At 53.7% G+C, this 24872-nt stretch overlaps 1 protein-coding gene across 6 annotated transcripts in view; it reads right to left on the minus strand.

Moving 5' to 3' along the window:
* The window catches only part of SULF2 (sulfatase 2), a 125905-nt gene that overhangs the window by 1860 nt on the left and 99173 nt on the right, over positions 1-24872 (minus strand). For 3 of the 6 annotated variants that reach the window (XM_018057993.1, XM_018057992.1, XM_018057991.1), the window contains exons 8-20: positions 23851-23979; positions 19806-19862; positions 19186-19315; positions 17215-17407; positions 5169-5382; positions 4977-5073; positions 4432-4526; positions 3536-3595; positions 2918-3087; positions 2590-2732; positions 1457-1580; positions 807-840; positions 511-564 (exon numbers count right to left, since the gene is read on the minus strand). In XM_018057993.1, the coding sequence (XP_017913482.1) occupies positions 511-564; positions 807-840; positions 1457-1580; positions 2590-2732; positions 2918-3087; positions 3536-3595; positions 4432-4526; positions 4977-5073; positions 5169-5382; positions 17215-17407; positions 19186-19315; positions 19806-19862; positions 23851-23979 (1500 nt within the window). The remainder of the gene's footprint in view (positions 1-510; positions 565-806; positions 841-1456; positions 1581-2589; positions 2733-2917; positions 3088-3535; positions 3596-4431; positions 4527-4976; positions 5074-5168; positions 5383-17214; positions 17408-19185; positions 19316-19805; positions 19863-23850; positions 23980-24872) is intronic. The other 3 variants (XM_018057995.1, XM_018057994.1, XM_018057996.1) reach the window with 3 other exon arrangements.

Consider the following 24872-nt stretch of genomic DNA (forward strand, 5'->3'; position numbering starts at 1 on the left):
ATATCTGCATTTCTGCATTTTCTCAATGAGTCAGAGGATTCAAATTGCATCCCATTCTGTTCTCTTTAAAGCAGAGTGACCTCTCCAGGTTGCCACGGCCTCCTGGCCCCTCACAGCCTCTGCTGACCCTAGCGTGGGTGAGCTCGTAGCATGGGTATTCTGGAAACCATTTAATGAGGTCACCTTGCTGCTGACACTATGGACCAGGGAGCAGCTCGGCAGCCACAGCCTTCAAGATGCCTGGTACTCAGCCGACTGACACACTTCTGAGCCTCTCAGGGAGGCCTTGAGCTTCCAAAGCAGAGATGATGATGTGGAGAACAACAAGTATTGATCTAGTACATGCAGTGCATCCAAGTAGGTTATTTTACTGGAAAGACTGACACGGCTGCTTCCTGTCTTACAGGAACAGACAAGAGGAATGAGACAAGGGCATGCATGGGGAACAGCCTCAGCAAAGCAAACAGGGTCAGACCAGCTCTCTAGAGATAAACTGGTTCCTCAACTCACAGTGATTTGGAAGAAGGTCTCTTCATTTCTGGCCACTTTCGACGCTGAAACTGCCTAAGTTTTCAAGTGTCAAAAGGAGAAAGAGTATTAACCATCACCAAGAAAGAAAAAGTGACCCCCAGAGAGCTACACGAAGAAGGCCTTTTAGGGGACAGCTGTTGCTGGTGGGTGAGCCAGGCCCTGGCAGGTCAGAGATAGGGCAGCACCCCAACCTCACACGTGCAACCTCTGAGGTTAGACTACAGGACGGGTCACCGTACAGGGCAGTTCTCAGGGTTTAAAAGCAAAAGCAATACCTGTATTGCTCATAGCTTCCTCCATCTTTCAGTCCTAAAGGACAGAGAAACATACAACATGGAAACACAATTTTAGGGCAAAAATGGCACCAGCAAGGACAAACTTTATAATTGTCTCTCTTTTTTTAAAACACTTAGTGTTTTGGTCATAAGCCCATGATGTTGGAGTGACCCCTAGACAGAGGGGCCTGAATTCCCAGCAGTCCCTAAGACACTGTTGGTGACGTATACTCTGGGAGCCTCTTTATCACGTTCAGGCTCCTGTCACAGACATTCAGCACCAACCTTGGTCATTCATGGTGGGGGACCCATGGGTGGGCGTGAACACCTGTGCTACCGAGGACAGACGGTGGGGAGATCCCAGCTGTGGGCTCTGGACCCAATCCCGTTACTCATCACTAAACGAGGACATGCAGATTCACCTCAGAGGGTCGTCAGAACGCCTGTCAGTTAATGCCTGGAAAACCCTCAGCACTCTGGCGGGCACAGAGTGATAAATCTAAGTGACGGCATTCACCGTCAAAGTAGCACGTGGCTGGTGGATGTTAGAGAATTCACCAACTCCTGGGGATTCTGAGTTCACTCTTCAGATGGGCCCTCCTCAGTCCCCTCCTGTGGTCACCCCTTTCTACCCTGGGGCCCCTGCTCACCCAGGTCCATGTTCCGGGTCCGGGGGTTACACTGCTTGTAACCTTTGCAGCTCCTCAGCTCCATGAGCTGCACGTGTAGCTGATTGAGGACGTCTCTGTCCAAGGTGTTCACTGCGTTCATCAACTGGTTGGCAAAAAGGTAGGTTATCAACGAGATGCAGATGGGAGCCCCCCACCCTCTTCTACCAACCAGGGGGCCTGATCTGGGCAGGTGGGGAGTACGAGGTTGGTAAGGGGTGGTGACATCTACCTCCACGAGAGCTGGGGTTTGGAACAGTTGCCTCTAGCCTCATGTGCACAAAATCTCAAAAACCACTATGTATTTCACATTGAACTCTGGGAACCACTGGTCAGCAAACGTACCAAGCCTGGGAAGAAGCCCTTCCCAGCCTCTCAGGTCCTCTTGATGGGAAGGCAGCTATTTGGCAAAGGTCTGGGTGAGTGTCCAGGTACTGCTGTGACCCACTAACCAACAAGCTCAGTCAGCCCCTTTTGTAAAACACGGGGATGCCCGGTGGCCTATATGGTAATTAATAGCAAAACAAGACAATCGAATTGCTGGCATTTACAAAAGGGTGTAAAAAATTGCTGTCAGGCTTTTCTGTAGAAGACTGGACAGTGCCAAGGCCATGCTGCTGAGAAGCTCTAAGGCTGAAGCTGGGTCATGACCATGTTTTATAAGGGACAGGCAAGTTCCGCTCACCAGGCTCTGTGGCTGATGAGTCCCATTCTTCAGTCCCGTGCATGTTCAGATGGGTTAATACATGGAAGCGCAGAGTAAGGGCTGCGCGATCGATCATTAGGCCTATGGTCTACGGGATTTGGCCTGACCCTAAGAACCCCTGAAGTTCCAGGTTCTAGGCGTTCCTCAAGATCCCACAAAGCCTGCTGCAACAGTCCCAGGTGGGTAAGTTGGAATAGAGAGGTTATGGGTGATCAGTCAGTAGATAGTGGATTCGGGAGGATGCAGGCAGGGTGGCACACTGAGCCCCAGCCTTCCCGGTGCCTTCTCACTTCTGTCTTAGGGACTCCGTGGGACTTGAAAACCTATTGGTCATTTCCACAGGCCGCCTACCTGGCAGGGCCTGTAGTAAGTACCCCACGCCCTCCTTTCTCCAGCCTCTGTTGTCTACCTGGTAGGGGTCTGTGTTGAGATCGAAGTACTCCAGGAAGCCGGTTGCAAATTCACAGAAGAGGAAGTTGTGGGTTTCGTTGATGGTCCTCATGCACCAGTACGTGTTGTTGTTGGCGCTGGTGCAGGCGCAGAAAGGCCCCACTGCCAGGGAAGAGTGTGAGCCCTGAGCCGAGGAAGCCCGGCCACCAGCCCCTTCCTGTCCTACCTGAGGTTGCTGGGGGACCTGTTCCTGAAAGACCCACAGGGACTGGCAGGAGCACTAACAAGCTGGGGGGATGCTGGGACCCCCGGGAGGAGCCCCCCCGCCCCGGGCCCAGCTGGCTCACACGTCCAGAGGGGCGCCGTCTGCCAGTGCTGGTTGTCGTGGGTGAAGCAGGTGAGGCCGGGCATGCTGCACGTGTCGTTGTTCTGCAGGCGCTTGAGCAGCTTGCGGAGTTTCTTCTTGCGCTTCTGTTCCCGTAGCAGCCACACCTTGTCCTTCTCTTGCAGACCCTTCCTAGGGGCACACAGGGCCACACCCCTCACACCTCCCCCGTCCCCACGTGGGAGCCTTTTCCTGCCCCAGGAGCTGTGGGCACAGCCCTGGAGACTTCCCAAAGGGCCTTCCAAATCCTGCTGCTGGTGCAGGGCAGGGCTGGGGCCAGATGAGGCTCCTGTCATTCTGCATTAGCTCCCAAAGCAGCACAGGGGTGGATGGTACTAGGAGATTGCTGGGCCTCCTACTCACACCTCCTCTCTCGGGCCTGTGTCCTGCCCTGCCCTGCCCTGCCGTAACCCGCTCTGCCCATAGGCAGCGCCTGGAACCAGGTTTAGGGTTGATCTGGGAGTTGGGGCTCTGCAGGGCTCGCTGCGCCTCCCAGGGAAAGGCCAGGACTTGGCTTGTCCTTCTTTGTTTCAGCTTCGGGGAGAGCCCCCTTCTGAGGAGGGCCTGCAGCTGCCCTTACCTGAAAGGATGCAGGCTGGAGCCTTTGTGCTTGAGACGGCCTTTGTGCTGGGAGTGGTAACTGCAACAGACCACCCCGCCCCCACCCCCGCCAGCCCAGCTTTCAGACACTGTGCTCAGGGCCACCCTAGTGGGTGGCTGCAAACTGTGCTTCTCTGGGACCCCTGTTTCTCCTCCTGGGCCATGCTAGGGAGACACTATCCCCAGGGTGGCAGGCCCCTGCCTGCCTGGCTCATTCCATGCGTGAGCTGGGAGACCCTGGCTGAAGGCCTCGGCCAGACACAGAATGTGAGGGTAGGTGTAAGTTAACCAAGCCTGGAGGCTGTGCCTGGCTCCAGGTGGGTTGCTTCCAGCTCCCCTGCCCGCCCAGCTTTTGCTTGATCAGGGCCAGCCCTGGGGAAACCCATAGTGGGTAAGCCCTTTCTGGAAAGGCAGCAGGGACTGTGGTAGCCACTAGCCACCTGGGGCTATTTCAGTTTTAATTAAACAAGTGATTCAGTTACAGTGGCTGCCATTCCGAGCTCTGTAATCACAGGTGGTAGGTTGGCCGCCACAAAACTGGACAGCACAGGTACAGTGCCTTCTGTCACCACGGCGGTGTGATTGGACAGCGCTGCTCTCGAGTTCTGACCCTTGGGCTGGGGATTCGCTGATCTGGTAAAGTGGGTCCCAGGCCACGTGGGCTGCTCCTGGAAGGGCTGTCTGCGGAGGCAATTTTCCTTCTGGGAAACTGGTCAGGGGTTGCCTGTGGGCAGGGCATGAAATCTGGACATCCGGGTGGTGACAGGGTGTGCATTACTCCTGGTTACTACTGTTTACTCTAAGAATATAAAAATAATGAAAGAAGTGGTGCTGTGTCCCAGGAGGGATCCTGCAGGGGCTCTAGGGGCCTCTCACCTGATTTTGTGACAGTCACATTCTTCTGGCCGCTTTTTCTTCAGGTGACCTCGGACTTCCCTTAGGTTCTTGATTTTGTTCTGCAGGGTCTCGATCTGAAGGAGGAAGCAGGAGAGGAGGCGGTGAAACTCTTGGGGGCTGGGTAAGAAGGGCCGGGCTGGCAGGGCCCCCAGTCGCAGCCTGTGTCCGTGGTTTCTGAGGTGGGCCCTTGGTTCTACCTGCTGAAGGAACCAAAGGTCATTCTCCTGTCTTGTCCTGCCTGAGAACCAGCTGAGCCCTTGGGGGACCTGAAGGCCTCCCCCCAGGCTTGTTGGAAGGAAGGGCTGAGTGTGGAGTAAGCATCTTGTACATCATAGAGGGGTGTGTCACAGCCGCGTGGTCCTTCTCTGCCCCTCGTCCCCCAGCAGGAACTGTCTGTCTGAGGCCCTAGTGAGGATCCTGCGGGACCTCTGTCCCCTGGGCCTGGCCTCCCTGCTTCCTGCTCTGGCCAGTGGCCCCGCTGAGCTCGAGGTGGCAAGAACCCTCCCGGCGCAGACCCCCTTCACCTCATGGTCAATGTGCAGCTTGTGGTCCTTCCAGGCCTGCAGGGACTTGTACAGGTCCAGGTCGCACCGGACCGTGCCATTCTCCAGGATGTAGCACCTGTTTGAGAGAAGGGGTCATGTGGTGCCCTTGGGTGGGGGGGTGTGGACGCCCCTGCTGAGGACCCAGCCTTTGATCCCTGCCTGGACTCTCACCGATGTGTGACTTTAATGGGGTTAGGGGAGTAGTCCGGGAGGCCCCCAGTGCCACTGAAGTCCCCGCCGTCCCTGTCGTCTTGGTCCTCAGGGGCTCCTGGCCAGTGCCGCTTAGTGAGGTTGCGGGGCCGGGATGTGTCGTCCGGGCTGATGTGGTACCCCCTGACGGCCACCGAGCGGATGGAGCGATTCCGGGCGTAGCTGGCCTTGTACTCTGTGGACATCAGAGGGGAGGCTGGGAAGGCAGGCCAGGCTCCCCGGGCAGCGGACCCTTGATTCACAGGGCTGCACTCCCAAGCTGAGGGCTCAGGAAACCTACCCCTCGGGAAGCTGGCTTTAGATCCCACTGGAAAGGACCTCTAGGTGATTCAGCTGGGGAAACTGATGTCCTAGAGCTGAGGAGGAACTGGCCTGAGGTAAAATCTCCAGGAAGAGCTGTGCATAGATGAACCATCTGGGATGGCCACACAGTGGAGGATTTGAACACTAAACTCAAAGGTATCTACACCCCCATGTTCATTGCAGCATTATTTACAAGAGCCAAGAGGCGGACACAGTCTAAGTGCCCATTGATGGGTGCATACAAGATGGAATATGACTCAGCCGTAAAAGAGAAGGAAACCTTGCTGTTTGTGACAACAGAGGTGGGCCTTGAGGGGGCTGTGCTAAGTGAAACAAGTCAGAAAAAGACAAGACAGGGCGTGATCTCATTTACCTGTGGCATCTCAAGTCAACCCAGCTCACAGATACAGACAGAAAACGGGGCAGAGGGGAGGGCGGGTGAAAGTGTCAGAAGGGTATTAACAAACTTGCAGTTACAAGTCCGTCCTAGGGATGAAGTGGACAGTGCAGCAACCAGAATCAATAATACCGTGCTGCATCTTTGAAAGTTGCTGGAAGAATAGATCTTCAAAAAAATATGTTGTGACTTTGTAAAGTGGACTTCTGGGGTGATCATTTCCCAGTATGTACAGACATCAAATTGTGACATTGTACACCTGAAACTAATGTGATATGTGAATTTACACCACAATAAATCCTCAGAAAACAAACAAAAAAACCAAACCATTCATTTGAACTGGACAAAAAAAAAAAGCCAAGCAGCACATTCTTCCAGATCAAAAAGGGGGGCATTGGGGAGGTCTCTGGTCTTGGATGCTTTCCTCGGGGAGGGCAGTGAGGTGGGGCTGAGAAATGTTTTTTTCTAAGCTCTAAGTCACCTGTGGGAAACTGAGGACACACAGGTGCTGGGGCTCGGAGCAGGCTGTCCCGAGACAACACAATGACATACTGATTATTTTGAATGCAAGTTCTTTGAAACACAGTTGGTGGGTGAAAAGAACGGTATTAGAAAATGGTCCGACTCTACCTCTTTGCCCCTACACGTGAGAACTCCTCCCAGGCCTCCTGCAAATGGCTAGGAGGAATCTTGGCTGGAGGCTGATAGTTGAGGTGTGATAGGAGTGATATGCTAGGCCTTTCTCCCTAAAGTTAATTGGTCTAAGGTTGAATTCTGTACTTGGAAGGAAAGCATGCCAAAGCCTTTTTGAACATTTCATGCAAATTTTTCAAAGGCACGCTGCCCTTAGCTCAGAAGCTCCAGTGTATAGAAAGCTCTTCAAGTCTGCTCTAGTGGGAAAGCGCATCCCTGACACTAGAAAGCAAATTCACAATAGTGTGGTTGGTTGGTCTAGGCCACCACTTAGTGTAATAATGAAAGCTGGATCTCAGTTCTTTGCGAATAGTTTTAGGAATGCAGGGGGGAAAACTGAGTTGAAAGCAGTAATTCTTGGCCAACAATATGAACCTTTAGAAAAAGAAAAGCATCACACCTATGGGCAGTGAATCTTCAGCAGAGGAGGCAAGAATATACAGTGCAGGAAGACAGACAGTCTTTTAGCAAGGGGTGTTGGGAAAGCTGCACAGCCTCACGTAAATCAGTGAAGTTAGAGCACACCTTCACACCATACACGAAAATAAACTCAAAATGGCTTAAAGACTTAAACACAGGACAGGACACCATAAAACTTCGAGAAGAGAGCATTGGCAAAACATCCCTGATATAAATGGTACCAGGCTATCTTAGGTCAGTCTTAAGGCAATAGAAATGGAAATAAGCAAACGAGACCTAATTAAACTTGTTAGAAGCTTTTGTGCTGCAAAGAAAACCATAAAACAAAAAGACAGCCTAGTGACTGGGAGAAAATATTTGGAAACGATGACAAGGGATTAATTTCCAAAGTACATAAGCAGCTCATACAACTCAATAACAAGAAACCAAACCATCCCATCAAAAAATGGGCATTTTTCCAAAGAGAAAACTGATTTTTTCATGCACATGAAAAAATGCTCAACATCAATTAGAGAAAATTAAAACTACCATGAGGTATCACCTCACACCAGTCAGAATGGCCATCATTAAAAAGTCTACAGATAACAAATGCTGGAGAGGGTGCAGGGAAAGGGCACCCTCCTACACCATTAGTGGGAATGTAAATTGGTGCAGCCACTATGGAAAACTTGGGTTCCTTAAAAAACTAGAGTTGCCGTACGATTCAGCAATCCTATGCCTAGAAGTATATCTTGAAAAAACTTGAAAAGATACATACGCCCCAATGTTGATAAGCACTGTTTACAATAGCCAAGACATGGAAGCAACCTAAAGGTCCATGGACAGGTGAATGAAGAATAGGTGAGACTTTACTCAGCTATAACAAAGAACGAAGTAATGTCATTTGCAGCAACAACGATGGACCTAGAGACCATCATGTTAAGGGAAGACATACCATATGATATCACTTATATGTGGAATCTACAACACGGCACGGATGAACTTGTTTATGAAACAGACTCGCAGACACAGAAATCAAACTTAAGGTTACCAAAGGGGAAAGGGAGTGAGGGAATGGATAAATTAAACGTTTGAGATTAGCAGATATAAACTGCTGTATATAAAACAGATACAGTCCTACTGTATAGCACAGGGAACTATATTCAATATCCTGTAATAGACCATAGTAGGGAAGAATATGAAATACATCCATACAGCTGAATCACTATGTTGTACACCCGACACGCAACACTAAATAATCTATACGCCACTTTAAAAGCTAGAAAACAAAAGCATGGCCCTGAGAGCAACTCCAGGCTCACCCAGAGCTCTTCCAGTTTGCCTCCAGACAACTGCAGATGCTAAAAAGCAATCAGGACAACGGAAGAGACATTTGTCCTACGCTCGAGAAAGTTGGAGGATCAAGCCCCCTGGGCCCCAGCACGCCCGGAAGGTTCCTTCTTCTTCTGAGAGACAACTCTCCCTCAGATGGGGTCAGCCAGCCCTCAGCTGGACCCTGGAGGCGACTGTGGACTTAATTATCTACCTGTCACTTCTGATTTATCCAAGCGTTACCCACAACTTACTGCATTACCCACATCTCAGCCCACCCTGGTATCTTTCGGGGCCTCTTAATACCCATCCCATCTAATTTCCAACTGCTTAACAGCAAACCTTCTTGGTAGAGATTTATTATTTAATGACACTCATGAGAAAGGTGTTTTTTTATTTACTTGCCCTCATGCCAAGACCCAAATCCCCCATTTTTCTTAATAGGAACTCATGCTGATTTAGATTCCTCTGAAGAGGATGAGTCTTTCCCAGATAGCCTAGTTGGTCCTTGGGTCACACATGCTGATGAAGCTGGATTTCTGTTACTATGAAGTGCTGAGACTGTATGCATGACCCAGATCTCTGCAGAGATGCAGAGGGCTGAACCCTGCGACAGACTCTCCAATCTTAGACCCAGCTGTGCTTGTCTTGACTTCCTCACCTTGTCATTCTCCAATCTTACCAGTCATGAAAGAAGGGACGTTTGGCTCAGATAGGAACCGAATCTCTCGATTTGTATAAGACCTAAGAACCAGAAATGCTTGTGATTCCCAGGCACCCTGGCAGCCTTAAGCCAGCTGTTTCCCTCAGCTCAACTCCTGCTGACCCAGCCTGGTTTGAGGTAACTGAGCTCTGGGTCAGCTTCCTCTTCACTCCCACGCACCTGATTCACAGCTTCTCTTTGCATTAACCTTTCAAGGAAGACACGTCACAGGGACTGGCATAGCCTTGGGGAAGAAGTTTTCCTCTCCCCTCCTAGGTTCTTCTTGCTGGTCTAAGAATTAAGCTGACGTGAGACAGAGTAATAGGAGAAAATCAAACAAAGGTTTAATAACATGTATCTGTGGGCAAGAGACCCAGAAAAACCCGGAAGCTGCCCCTGAAATACACCCTCAGCCAATGAGGATATCGAGGGTGGGGAGAGCCAGTCGTCAGAGGTAACCAGGAAAACAGCAGTAAACAGGGTCACTGTGACACAGATTTAAGCTCCGGCCATCTCCATGGAGAGAAGGTTCTAGAGATTTGATCAGCCTCCTCTTCCAGGGACAGAGGGCGACATCATTACAAATGGAGATCTCCCTTACAAACATCAATGTTTCTTGCAAAAAAACCTCCTCCCACCTGACTTGCAGAGGTTTCCCCCGTGTCTACTGTTTCCTAGAAAATAACCAGCTCAAAATAATAGGTCAAAGAGACATATTTTAGGCTGGCAAATTCTGCTCCACTACAAAGCTTTAAATTTGTTCTGTTCACGGGAACTTTCCTGGTGGTCCAGTGGTTGAGGCTCCATGCTGCCAAAGCAGGGGGCACAGACTGATCCCTGGTCAGGGAACTAGACCTGCAGGCTGCAATTAAAAAAAAAAAATCCTGCACACCCAAAGAAATAAAAATAAATGCTATGAATAAGTTTTGGCCACACTTGCAGCTCCTGGCTACCTGATGTGATAAGGGTTACCACCTACACAGCAATGAAGATGGCAGGATTGCTGCAGGCATCCTAGGGCAGCCTGTTGCCTCAGTTAAGTCCTGCCCACATTTCTCAAGCCAGTTAGACTCTACGGCACCAGCTCCTCCCCCACGCCCCAAGCTTACTGCCCCAGCTCAGCCCAGGCTTGGGAGACTGAGGCCTGACTGTCAGGAGACAGGGCAGACAGAGCTGTGAAAACTGCTACTCAAAATGCCCCCTTTTCCTTTCTCCACTCAGTTTTTAAGCCTGCCTTTATTCCTGACTGATAGTATCAGGCAAATGCCCAACAGGGTAAGACAGAAAAAGACACACACACACACAGGCTAAGAAAGACAAATGCACACACACACACACACACTCTCTCTCTCTCTCTCTCTCTCTCTCTGCTCTTCCCCCAGAAATGTGAAGTTGCTCAGTTGACTCTTGGCGACCCCGTGGACTGTAGCCCACCAGGCTCCTCCGTCCATGGGATTCTCCACGCAAGAATACTGGAGTGGGTTGCCATTTCCTTCTCCAGGGGATCTTCCCGACCCAGGGATCGAACCCAAGTCCCCCTCATTGCGGCAGATGCTTTAACCTCTGAGCCACTAGGGAAGCCCATGTGAAGGTACCCTCTCTACACCAGGAGGCACAGCATCCTTATCACCAGAGTCCGAGGACTCAAGGCTAAGAAAACTCAACAGACCACTTCTTCACTAGGCTGCTACCCCAAGCAGCAGTCTCTTTGTCCTATTAAGTATTCACAAATAATTATTTCCTCATCAAAAAATGATGTATAAACAGTCTGCTTTCCTCGCTTTGGGGCCCCACTTCTAGGAGACCTCTGTGTGCATGAATTATATTTTTCCCTCCTGTTAATCAGTCTTGTGTCGATTTAATTATTCAGCCAGCCAAAAGAACTCAAGAGGAACCGGTGGAGGGGGGTGGGGTGGAATTTCCCCTTCCTTAACACAGGTTAAAGTCAGAAGCCAGATTTCTTGTATCTTCTACATATTAAAAGACAAATTTGGCCAAGTTGCTAACATTTCAGAAAAACGGTGGGGTGGGGTGGGGTGGCTGGGTGTCAGGAGCACGCATTTCCGGCTTCTGAAGACAGAACAGGAAATGTGTCTGTCTACACCCCGTCCACTGGTGGCATGGTCAGTGGGGCAGGGAGCTGGCCTGCTGCCACTTCAGACAGGGTGGTGTCTGTCTGACACCCTGGCCACGGCCCCCACCACTCCTTCCATGTTGGGTCCCACCCTGGCCTGTGTCAAGTCTGTAACCCTGCTGCCCTGAACACGCATCTGTTCTGGGAGCCCGGCCTGGAGCCAGCCCTGACGCAGGCTTCTGCTGGGCTCCGAGTGACCACCAGGTGGAGACCAAAGGTCAAGGCCTGGCTGGAGGCCACCAGGTGGGGCCCAGGAAGAGGGGGGCCCTCTCCCACGTGGCCCAGGATGTCTGGTGCCCCTCTCTCCCTTCTTGGGGCAGATCTCTGTACTTTTCCTCCTTGTATCAGTCTCAGGGGCCAGAAGACCTGAGGGTCCAGGTCCGGAAGAGGCATTCCTTTGACAAAGCCCTGGCCTTTTCTGACCCCGGGCAGCTTTCTCCTTGCCTTTTTTCCTCCCTGAGTTCAGTCTCTGTGAAGCCACAGTGGCTAGGCCAGAAACGCACACACTTCTGAGCTGATGTCCTCACGGGAGCAGGTCACAGCTGCCCAAGAGGGCCAGGAAGCAGACCCAGCGGGGTCTTTCTGCTCCTTTGTGTTGCTCTGGAGTGCTCCACCCCCCAGCCTTACTCCTGGGGGTCCCCAACTCCGGCCACCAGGCCCAGTCCCAGTCCCGGCCTCTGATTCTCTTTGGAAGCTACTTTCAACCATCTGCAGAGTCTGTGGCTGTCTTCTCGCCACAGTGACAGAACGGAGCATTTGAGACAAAGACTGTTTAGGTCCCAAAGCTTCAAACATTTACTCTCTGGCTCCTTAGAGAAAAAGACTGCCAACCCTGGTGTACACTTTTTCCAGGACTGCATCCACACCACTCGCTCTCCTTCTCACCCTAGGTGTCTTTGTTTCCAGGGTCCTGAAATATATGTGCCCTTCCTACCACATATATCAGGAAGGTGGGTGGGTTGTTGGATCGCTAAGTCATGTCTGACTCTCTGCGACCCCATGGACTTAGCTCACCAGATTCCTCTGTCCCTGGGCAAGAATACTGGAGTGGGTTGCCATTTCCTTCTCCAGGGGGTCTTCCCCACCCAGAGATTGAACCTGAGTCTCCTGCACTTGCAGGCAGATTCTTTAGAAAAACTAAGCCACCAGGGAAACCCCTGTATCAGGAAGTGGGGACTCATGGTCTGGGCTCTGATGGCTCGGTGGCAAATCCTGAGCCCAATCCTTGGGCAGTTGAGTTAATTTCCCAGCAGCTGGACCTGCCTGCCAGGGCTCTTTGGAGTTTGATGTGAAACAGACCTGGTAAATATTTCAGCTCCTGGAAGCTGACATGTAGCAGCTGCTCTGCTGGTTAGGGACCCTGCAGCTGACATCCTCGCCCAAGGTCACAACTGGGCCCTCCTAGCACCCCAGGCCTGGGAATGCTAGGGCGGTGTGGCTTGCCCTCCGGCATGGGACCCACAGGATCTCGCTTCCTCTTGCCCTGGCTCAGAGTACTTCCGCTCTGCTGGTCACGCTTGGCTCTCATGTAAATGTCAACTCATAACCTACCCTACAGCTGCAGCCCCTCTCCACCTGGCCACACCCCTGTTTCATTTCCTCCATGCCATCTTTACCCAGGGAAGTGAGCTTCCCACTTTGTTAACTGGCTGACACCTGGCCTCACCCTTGAGGTCTGATGGTGTCTCTTACGCTCAGCTGTAACCTCAGCAGCTGGCGCGTGGCAGGGCTTGCAGATTTGTTGGGAGATGAGATGAACCAACACTGGCCACCTGGACCCATCATCCCCCAAGTCCTCGTCTCCTCCTCTGGGTCCTGGGTCGGCTGCTCTGCCTCCTTCCTCACCCCAGTGCATGAGGGCGAGCCAGGGACCGAGCTCCTTGGGGTCAGGGCACCTCAACCTCAAAACTGGCAACGCTCTGCGGCTGTTATGAGAGGTTGACCTGTACCTCACAGGATGTTAGGCAGCTTCCACAGCTTCTACCACTGGATGCTAGGAGCATCCCTCCCCACTCATCATACATGGCAGCCAGAAACACCAGCACACAGCCAAGCAGGTGAAATCGCTCCCTGTTGAGAACCCCTGCTCTAGGCTGGCTGCTCAGAAAGGAATGAAAGAGAGCATTTTGCTGGCAGGCATGTGCAGGAAGAAGAATGTTGGGCCTGGTGATGGGGATGGAGTTTCCTAGGTGGCTGTAAGGAACCGCCCCCGTCTTGCTCCCAGGATCCTCTGAGCACACACAAGACAGGGCTGTGATGTCACACCGTCCTCACAGGAGGGCCCGAGTCCAGCTGAGTCTCAGCTGTTTAGATGCATATTGAGTGCCACACTCATTATGCCAGCAAATCTGGAAAACTCAGCAGTGGCCACAGGATTGGAAAAGGTCAGTTTTCATTCCAATCACAATGAAGGGCAACGCCAAAGAATGTTCAAACTATTGCACAGTTGCACTCATTTCACATGCTAGCAAGGTAATGCTCAAAATCCTTTAAGCTAGGCTTCAACAGTATATGAACCAAAAACTTCCAGAGGTACAAGCTGGATTTAGAAAAGGCAGAGGAATCAGAAATCAAACTGCCAACATCCACTGCATCATAGAAAAAGCAAGAGAATTCTAGAAAAACATCTACTTGGTTATGCTAAAGCCTTTGACTGTGTGGATCACAACAAACTATGGAAAATTCTTAAAGAGATAATATAAGACCACCTTAGCTGCCTCCTGAGAAATCTGTATGCAGGTCAAGAAGCAACAGTTAGAACCGGACATGGAACAATGGACTGGTTCCAAATTGGGAAAGGAGTGCGTCAAGGCTGTATATTGTCACCCTGCTTATTTAACTTCTGTGCAGAGTACATCATGCGAAATGCCGGACTGGATGAAGCACAAACTGGAATCAAGACTGCTGGGAGAAATATCAATAAGCTCAGATATGCAGATGACACCACCCTTATGGCAGAAAGTGAAGAAGAACTAAAGAGCCTCTTGATGAAAGTGAAAGAGGAGAGTGAAAAAGTGGGCTTAAAGCTCAACATTCAGAAAACGAAGATCATGGCATCCAGTCCCATCACTTCGTGGGAAATAGATGGGGAAACGGGAAACAGTGGCTGACTTTATTTTCTTGGTCTCCAAAATCACCACAGATGGTGACTGTAGCCATGAAATTAAAAGACGCTGGCTCCTTGGAAGGAAAGTTATGACAAACCTAGACAGCATATTAAAAAGCAGAGACAATACTTTGCTGACAAAGGTCCGTCTAGTCTATGGTTTTCCAGTGGTCATGTATGGATGTGAGAGCTGGACCATAAAGAAGACAGGGTGCCACAGAATTGATGCTTTTGAACTGTGATGCTTTCGAACCGAGAGTCCCTTGGACTGCAAGGAGATCAAGCCAGTCCATCCTAAAGGAAATCAACTCTGGATATTGACTGGAAGCACTGATGCTGAAGCTGAAGTTCCAATACTTTGGCCACCTCTTGTGAAGAGCCGACTCGTTGGAAAAGAGCCTGATGCTGGGAAAGATTGAGGGCAGGAAGCGGGGGGGGGGGGGGGTGACAGAGAATAAGATGGTTGGGTGACATCACTGATACAGTGGACATGAATTTGAGCAGACTGCAGGAGATAGTGAAGGACAGGGAAGCCTGGCGTGCTGCGGTCCATGGGGTCACAAACAGAGACGACTGAGTGACTGAGCAATACAGCGCAATACAGTCTCTGTCCTCTAAGCATTAATGGGGGGAAGCGTAACTAAATCACAAGTCCTTGTATTATTTAAAGATTAGCCAGTGTGCCACGTGCTGAAGCGAGATCTTAACTGTGTAATTCAATCTGGAAACCAATCATTTTATTCAGCTGAAAAGAGATTAGCTTAGCAGTTACTAATCAGCTAGTGAGGAGTTATAACGGGGGACCATCAGTGGGGAAGTGCCGTTCGAGGCAGAAGCTGGGTCGTTATGGAGACAAACCAGCTCTCGTAACGAAGGTGTCCTCTGCAAAGACAGGAGGAGCCCTCTGAGCCCACCGCTGGATAGCCAGTCTCTAATTAGGCTACAGGGGAGTCTCACTCAGCCTGAAAAAGGATGGGGATCCTGATGCAGGCTACAACGCGGATAAACCCTGATGCCGGGTGAAATAAGCCAGACAGGAAGGACAGATCCTGTGTGATCCTGCTTCTGTGAAGTACCTACAAGAGTAAAACTTGGAGAAAGCAGTGGGGTAGCTGCCAAGAGCGGGAGGAGGGGAGGTGGGGCGTCAGTGTTTCTCGGGTGCCGAGCTTCAGTTCTGCCAGAGGAAGAGAGCTGGGGACGCACGGTGGTGATGGCCGCCCAACACTGTCCGGGTCCTTAAAGCTACTGAACTCGACAGTCAGAAACGGTCACAGTGCTGAGCATCAGGTAGTGCTGATGGGACCACAGCGAAAGAAGACAGAGAAACAACCAAAGTCTCGGATCAGGCTTTGGCTCCCCTTGGGTTAGGGGGTTAGAGCAATGGTGGCCTGGGCAAGTGCCCAGCTCCAGTGGGGGACACTCCAGCCAGGGGACCCATCTTGCTGGGACCATGTCCTGGCACTCGAGCCCGCCAAACATCCTCAAAGCCCAGGCGCGCCCTCATTTGAACGTTTAGCAGGGGGCATGCTCTCCAGGGGAGGTGACCCTCTGAATGGGGCCGTGACCACCTGCTGGGAGGGTTCGGCCAGGTTGAGAGGACTTCCCTAGGCGCCTCCTCTGGTCACTGGCTTCCTAACTTTCTGTCCTTTGGCCCCTGCTGTGTGGAGGTGTGAAGGCTAAGGCAACTTTTCCACTTGGGATGGGGGTGCTCTACCCTCTCCAAAGTACAGCTGACCTTGAACAAGGCTGGGGTCATCTGCATGTAACTCATAGTTAACCTCCCTCCCTCCGGTATCCATGGTTTCTCCACATCCATAGATTCAAACCACAGATGACGCAGAACTGTAGTATTTACTACTGAGGACCATCTGCGTGCAGGGGGACCGTCGTTGTTCAAGGGCCAACGGTGCAGCAGGTTCCTGTTACTCTAGGTGGTCTTGTTCCATAGCATCACCCTGACGCTGAACTAGCGAGTTGGGAACCAGTGCTCCTGGGGCAAACGTGGGGTGAGGTTCCTGCCAGCCTTGGGTCACAGCACACCTGTCAACCATCAATATGGAACCGTATTGCACACTGTGTCTCCATTTTGTGTAAAGACACCCGACTTCATGCACGTGGTGATTCTCCGACATTGAACTCAAGGTAGCAGCCTGAAGCTCATCTCACCCACATGTTCCCCTCTTTAAAGCACATCCCAGCCAGCTGGGGCTTGGGGACCCAACGCAAGATGTCAGTGCCACCTTGGGGCCACTTTAGATGGTGAAGTCACTGCAGAAAGATATGTGATGCCAGGGACACGATGCCAAGCAGATGGTGGTGCTAGTGGTAAAGAACGCCCTTGCCAACGCAGGAAACGTAAGAGCTGTGGGTTCAGTCCATGGGTCAGGAAGATGCCCTGGAGGAGGGCATGGCACCCCACTCCAGTATCCTCGCCTGGAGAACCCATGGACAGAGGAGCCTGGCGGGCTATACAGCCCATGGGGTCACAGAGTCGGACATGACTGCAGTGACTTAGCGCGCCTGCAGGCAGGTAGACAGGAGGCTGAAGGGCGTCGCCTTGGCTTGGCCTCGTCTGGAAGCCGGCACTAGAGGATTCAGCATCTTTTAGCGCTTTGCAGGTGAACCTGTCCAGTGCCTGCAGTCCAGCTGGAGGAATGCTATGGAAGCACAAATCTGATCCTGGCTCCTCTGCTCAAAGCCCTCCAGGGTCTTCTGATCTCAGAAGGACCCCACCACGTGGCCCAGGGACAGACCCCCCCCCCCTTTCTCTTTATGCTCCTGCTCTTCTCCGCCCTCTACACGCTCATCTCCTCCTTTATGCTCCCTGCCCACCCCACCTGGGGCTGGGTGGATTGATGGTGCAGGGCACGTGAGTCTGTTTGAATGAACAAGCAAGGTTGCTCAGGTGCGTTCCCTCCCCGCCCCTCCCGTCCCACTTACTCTTCTTGAAGAGCTTCTTCCGGTGTCCAGCCAGGGTGAGCTGGCTGTCCCCGCTGTCGCAGACGCAGCCCTCGCCGCCTGGCACATAGTACTTGGGCACCAGGTTGGAGAGGGCCCTGCCCCCGGGCCGCGCAGGGCCCTTGCACTTGTGCAGCTTCAGCTTCCCCGATGCATCCTCCACGCACTGCCATTTCTGCAAGACACGCGTGGCCTCAGCCTCCCGGGCCTGCTCACCCGCCCCGCCGCTTCCCTGCTGCCTGCTCCCAGCCACCCCAGACGCGTCCCTCTTTTGGCCCCGACTGGACACAGGCTGGTGCCTGGAATGAGCTGCTCTGTGATGGGTGAATACCTGTCCACTGTCGGGGGAGCAGAGAAATGGTACCCAGGGTGATGCGCTGTGGCTGAGCGGGAACCCAGCCATGGGGAAGCCCCGTAGGAGAAAAGCACTTGGGTTGGAGGGCGTGGCTGGTACACAGGGAAGGGCCCTTCCAGAAGGTGTAGCATGAGGCAGGCAGTGGCGGTGGGGTGGGGTGGGGGGAGTGGTCGGCAGGGTGTGACTGCATCTGCCAGAGGTGGGAGGTGGGTGTCTGGGCTGGGATCCTAGGGGCCGTGGCAGAGGCCTCCCCAGCTGGCCTTGGCTCCTCCCACCCCATGTGCTCCTTTCCTTTGGGTTAAGCAGTACGCTTGGATAATTGGTTTCAAAGACCGATCAGGCAGCCCTCTCACTGTGTGGGACTGCCAGACGCCCAATCTGCAGGGAGAGGGTGGGGATGGGCCAGCAGGGGGATTTGACTACAGTCCCAGGGGGACAAAGGCCCCTCGTGGCCTCATTGATTCATTCCCTGAAGCTCAGAACTGAAATCTGAGCCCCTCTGGGGTCTGCCCAGATGGTCAGCTCTGGGAGGCCAGAGCTTTCTGTCCAGGGCTTTCTTCCTGTGCCTGGCAACAGAGGCAGCCTTGAATGCTGCTCCAGCATGACCCAAAGAGCTCCAGGGGCGCGGGGAAGGTTCCTGATGCCCTCCAGGGCAGAGGGAGGGGCTGGGAGGGGGTCGTGAACAAATGCTGGATGGGGCAGGGGGATTGTGAGGACAGGTTGGTGCCAATTTTGAGTCCAGCGATGACAGAGCTGCCTGGATGCAACCTGTGACATGCAGCCAACTGGTGCCCCAGCCTTGGCAACCCATGGGTTTATTAAGGAGAAATAGAATGTGGAGGTCCCAGGTTTACTTCCTGTTACTGGTGAAACGGGCTTGCATCTCCAGGCCTGAGCCAGCATGGCTCAAAGTCCCAGCTCGCAGACCAAGGCAGGGAAGCACCTGGGCCTTTCCAGGGCACCCCCACCTGCTCCCCCTGCTCATCTGCCCGCCTCTCTCCCCCTGAGCCTCGCCTCAGGCTGGCGTCTCTCTCTACAAATCTCCGTCCTCACTCCCCGTCCTCTCCAGAGACCACGTTGGCCTCCCAGGCCTCAGAAAATCGAGTTCAGACTCTCCCAAACCACCGTCACAGTTGCTGTTATCTCCAAGTACTGTCTGGATTATATTTTCCTGAACATTTCTCTTGAAATCAGCTCGCATTTTTACAACCTAAACTTGTTTACGTCAGAAGGTAATTTCCTGTTGTTCCTATATAAGCGGAAAGTCAGCCACAAAGATGATCTGGGAGAGTAAATACAATGGAAATAGTCATTTAACTTTATAAATACTGTGCAGAGGCCGGCTGCGTCTTTGTTAAAGAGGGATCGGGCAAGAGTCTCAGAGCAGCTAAAGACGCATGTGCACCCGGGGTGGGAGCTTTCCTCTGATGGGAGCAGGATTTTCTGAGCGTTGTCTGGCATCACCCTGGGTGTCGCACTTCATCAGGGACACTGGCCTGCTGCTCTGAGAAGCAGGCCTGGGCCGCGGTTTTGGGGGGCCCCTGAGAAGGAAGGAGGGGCCCCGTCCCCGGCCCCAGGGCCCCGCCGAGCATCCTCACCTGCCCCAGCTGCTCGCACGCCGTCTGGTACTCGGCGCGCTGACACAGGTCTTTGACGCGCTGGTACTTGGGCAGGAAGTTCTCCTCCTGGGCATCCACCTTGTCGCCATCCCTCTTGTGCAGCAGTTTGCTGTGGGGCAGAGAGCAGAAGCGGAGCTGGTGGCCCAGCTCTGGGGGGGCACGTGGCCCCACTCAGCCCTGGTGCAGCGTCACCAGGGAGCACGTGTATCCAGCCGGGCCGCGTCTTCCTATGGTTAAGAGACTTAGGAAGTGGGGATTTTATAAGACGCGTCCCAAGTTTCATGAGTTGGCAAATAAACGAAAAAGCATGTACAACACTGTCCAGGCAGGACAAAGCGTGTCTGAAGGGTACAGGGGGCGTCCAGACGTAAGTTCCGTATCAACCGCAGGGACAGCGCACGGCTTCCTGTGTCCAGGGGTCCGAGGACACAGGCTCCCAGCCCCTGGTGGAAGGTGGTGGAACAGCATCAACCTCCCTCCTGCCCTTGACATTTGTAGTATCGCGGGTGCAGGTGGGGCTGCTGGACGCTTCCTGGGAGGCAGGGGTCGGGGTTGCCCAGTGTTGCCCTGGGGCGGCTCTTCCAGGCCCTGGCACTCACCCTCTCTCCACCAGGAAGGAGTCCCGCCAGACCCTCAGCTTCTTTTTCAAGTGAAACCTGGGGGGAGAAAGCACATGTCCATCTTCTCATCAGTGCAGGGGCTCCCACGTCCCTCCATCCTTCCAGAAGCAGGGATGGCGCTCGGAGCCAGCCTTGACACACAAGCAGTGCAGACCCCGGGGGCAGCCAGGGCAAGTGAGGGACACACACCCACACGGACACACGCACACACGCACACATGGACACACACCCACACACGGACACACGCACACACGCACACACGGACACACACCCACACACGGACACACACCCACACACGGACACACGCACACACGGACACACCCACAGGACACACGCACACACGGACACACGCACACACGGACACACACGCACACACGGACACGCACACACGGACAAACACCCACACACACACCCACACGGACACACGCACACACGGACACACGCACACACACGGACACACGCACACATGGACACACACCCACACACGGACACACACACACGGACACACACCCACACGGACACACACCCACACACAGACACCCACACACGGACACACGCACACACACCCGCACGGACACACGCACACACGGACACACGCACACACACGGACACACACCCACACGGACACACGCACACACACCCACACACGGACACACACCCACACAGACACGCACACACGGACACACACCCACATGGACACACACCCACACGGACACACACGGACACACACCCACACAGACACACACCCACACGGACACACGCACACACGGACACACACCCACACAGACACACACCCACACGGACACACACCCACACACAGACATACGCACACACGGACACACACCCACACCCACGGACACACACCCGCACGGACACACCCACACGGACACACACCCACACACGGACATACGCACACACGGACACACACCCACACGGACACACGCACACACGGACACACACCTGCACGGACACACACCCACACACGGACACACACCCACACACGGACACACCCGCACACGGACACACCCACATGGACACACACCCACACGGACACACCCACACACGGACACACACCCACACACGGACACACCCGCACGGACACACCCACACACGGACACACACCCGCACACGGACACACACCCGCACGCACACACACGGACACACCCGCACGGACACACACCCACACATGGACACACACCCACACGGACACACACCCGCACACGGACACACACCTGCACGGACACACCCACACCCACGGACACACACCCACACGGACACACACCCACACGGACACACCCACACCCACGGACACACACCCACACGGACACACACCCACACGGACACACGCACACGTGGACACACACCCGCACGGACACACCCACACCCACGGACACACACCCACACGGACACACACCCACACGGACACACGCACACATGGACACACACCCACACATGGACACACACCTGCACGGACACACACCCACATGGACATACACACACCCATACAGACACACAGACACACACCCACACGGACACACACCCATACAGACACACGGACACACACCCACATGGACATACACACACCCACGGACACACCCACACCCATGGACACACACCCACATGGACATACACACACCCATGGACACACCCACACCCACGGACACACACCCACACAGACACACGGACACACACTCACACACGGACACACCCGCATGGACACACACCCATACAGACACACGGACACATGCACACACGGACACATGCACACACGGACACACACCCGCACGGACACACCCACATCCACGGACACACACCCACATGGACACATACCCACATGGACATACACACACCCATGGACACACCCACACCCACGGACACACACCCACACAGACACACGGACACACACCCATACAGACACACGGATACACACCCACACACCCATATAGACACACGAACACACACAGACACACCCACATGGACACACACCCACATGGAAACATACCCATGGACACACACACGGACACACACATGAACACATACATGAACATACATGGACACACACAGACACACCCACATGGACACACACCCACATGGAAACATACCCATGGACACACACACGGACACACACATGAACACATACATGAACATACATGGACACACACAGACACACAGACACACACACCTCCCCGCCCACAGCAGAGCTGCATTTCCCTAGAGCCTTGGGTCTGAACATGGGGCAGAACGACCCAGGTCAGTCACTCTGAGTCACGCATAGTCATGTGTGTGCCCCTCCGTGACTCCCAGGAAGCCTGGCAGCTCCCTGGGCGCTGGAAGAGATCGCTCCTCTTTTACTTCAGCGCCAGATGAAACGCTTCTCCTGACTTCAGGTTAATTACATTGTGTTTGGGGGGATGTTTTTCCCTTTGATCCTCTGTCGTTGGATTTAAGTGTGCATTTTGTGGAGTTTCGCGCCTCAGGCTGAGAGAGAACGCTTCCATTCTGCACTCCCCAGAGTCCTGGCTCCCAACACAGCACCCCTGCCCTCCCCAAACACGCCCATTTTGTACCCTTACAGCTCATAAAACCTCCTAGTCAGAGGGAGGAGGCTCAGCAGAGGCGGTTCCTTCTACAGGACACTCAGTCTTGGACAGACAGTGCCCACCCGGCCGGCCCCTCTGAGCAGCAGGAGGTACCAGCTGGAGGCTGCATCCGTCAGTGCTGTGGGGCCCTTATCTCGGTGGGCAGTTACACTGATGGCCGCTAGATGCCGCTGCTGTCACGCCAGTGACTGCGTCCTCCGCCTTCCTGTTTGACCGCACTCAGCTCATCTTCCCACCTAGTTTTTGCTCACCATCACTGTATAGTGGGAGAAGGAAATGGCAACCCACTCCAGGATTCTTGCCTAGAGAATCCCATGGACAGAGGAGCCTGGCGGGCTACAGTCCGTGGGAGTGCAAAGAGTCGGACATGACCGAGCGACTAAAACAACACTGTACAGATAAAGCTATGGTTTTCCCAGTGGTCACATATGGATGTGAGAGTTGCACCGTAAAGAAAGCTGAGCACCAAAGAATTGATGCTTTTGAACCGTGGTGTTGGAGAAAACTCTTGAGAGTCCCTTGGACTGCAAGGAGATCCAACCAGTCCATCCTAAAGGAAATCAGTCCTGAATATTCATTGGAAGGACTGATGCTGAAGCTGAAGCTCCTCTGCTTTGGCCACCTGATGCGAAGAACTGATTCACCGGAAAAGACCATGATGCTGGGAAAGATTGAAGGTGGGAGGAGAAAGGGACGCCAGAGGATGAGATGGTTGGATGGCCTCACTGACTCAACGGACATGAGTCTGAGCAAGCTCTGGGAGTTGGTAATGGACAGGGAGGCCTGGTGTGCTGCAGTCCATGGGGTCACAGAGAGTTGAACACGACTGAACAACACTGTTCTTTTTTTTGCCTCCAGGATACCCAGGAATATGTTCCCAATACTATCCGGCATTAGAGCCACAGATCATGGCGATTAAGAGTGTAGCCTCTAGCCTAGAGTCTGGATGCCTGGAGTGGGATCCAGACTTGCGCCAAGAGAACTCTGACAAGTCACTTGTCTGCTCTGGGATTCAGTTTCCAAGCTGGGATCATAATAATGAGTACCTCACTGGGTCACTGTGAAGATTAAAATGATAAAATCTGCTTCAAAGCACTCAGAACAAGGCTGGCATACAGTAAGTGCTTAATTAATGCCAGCTCCGATAGCTGTTATTTTTTCAAAGTTTCACCCAATTTGAGCTGTGGCCGGTCCTCAGCGGGTCACTGTGGCTATATTCTAGCTGGAAAGGTGGACTCGCAGAGAGGGAGCTTCCTTTCCTGCCCCCCGCCCCGCACCACGACAGGTAAGTGGTCAGGATGCAAGGCCCTAGAACCCCAGCTCTGAGTCTGGAGAAACCCCTGCCCCCCAGACCCACACAGCTAGGCCAGGAGCTCAGACAGTTTGGGGTGCTTGGCACCCCAGCACCCGCCCCATCCCCTCACCGATTCGCCGGCCGCTCCGTGTCCAGTAGCTTGAGGATGGATTTCCCGTCCATATCCGAGGGGATGTCCAGCCCAGCGATGTCCAGGATGGTGGGGGCCAGGTCGATGTTGAGGACGATGTGGGGATTCCTGAGGGAGGCGGGACGAGAAGGACTCGGTCACCAGGGCAGTAGTGACCCGGCCTCCCCTGGGGCGGGCAGGCTGGACAGCTGCCATCCATCATGTCCCTCTCCTGCACCCTGGCCCTCAAAGCTCCTCCCTGCACACTCGATTCAGCTGAAGCCCAGCGCTCACCTTCCCACCCTCTGCACAACCACGGGGGGCTACGGTTCACAGGCCCACAGCTGGCTTCTGCTTGGCTCTTTCTTCTGCCAGGAAGGCCCTGCCTGCCCCAACTCCTGAATGGAGAACGCTTTCTTTTGAGACGCATGCCAAACCCTGGACCTTCCCCCGGACCCTTCTCTGAGCCTCTGATGTGAACACTGGCCCCCTTGCTGCTCCTGGAAGGCTGAGCACAGCCCAGCCTCTGGGCCTTCGCCCTGGGGTCCCCCTCTGCCTAAACATCCTTCCTCCATGGCCCCGGTGAGCACTCGAACCACCTCTGGTTCTTCGCTCGACGATTACCAAAGAGGCGGATGACAGACTCAGTGGCCCCGGGATCCCCAGCTCCGGGGTTCACAGCCTGTGTGATCCCTTCCCCTTGAGGGTGGGCCCAGCCGACAGGACAGGCAAAGGGGGTGGGATGTCAGACCAGGGGGACGTCGCATGACCCACGCCTCTGTCCTGTTAGCTGTCCCTCCCTTGCTCCTTGCCACAAGTTCACCCCCAGAAAGGATGCCTGGTGAACACTCTGGGGGGCCGGCTGTGTGGGCTCAAGTCCTCCGTCCGCACCTGAACAACCCTGTGCGTGGAGAGACAGGTCCTTCCCCAGCTGAGCCTCTCTGGGTTTTGAGTCCTAAGAAGCAGATCACAGACTCTGAGGCTGACCAGTATAATGACAGTTGTTGGATTACAGTTCAGTC

This window comes from Capra hircus, chromosome 13, assembly GCF_001704415.2.
Source record: "Capra hircus breed San Clemente chromosome 13, ASM170441v1, whole genome shotgun sequence".
Taxonomy (NCBI): domain Eukaryota; kingdom Metazoa; phylum Chordata; class Mammalia; order Artiodactyla; family Bovidae; genus Capra; species Capra hircus.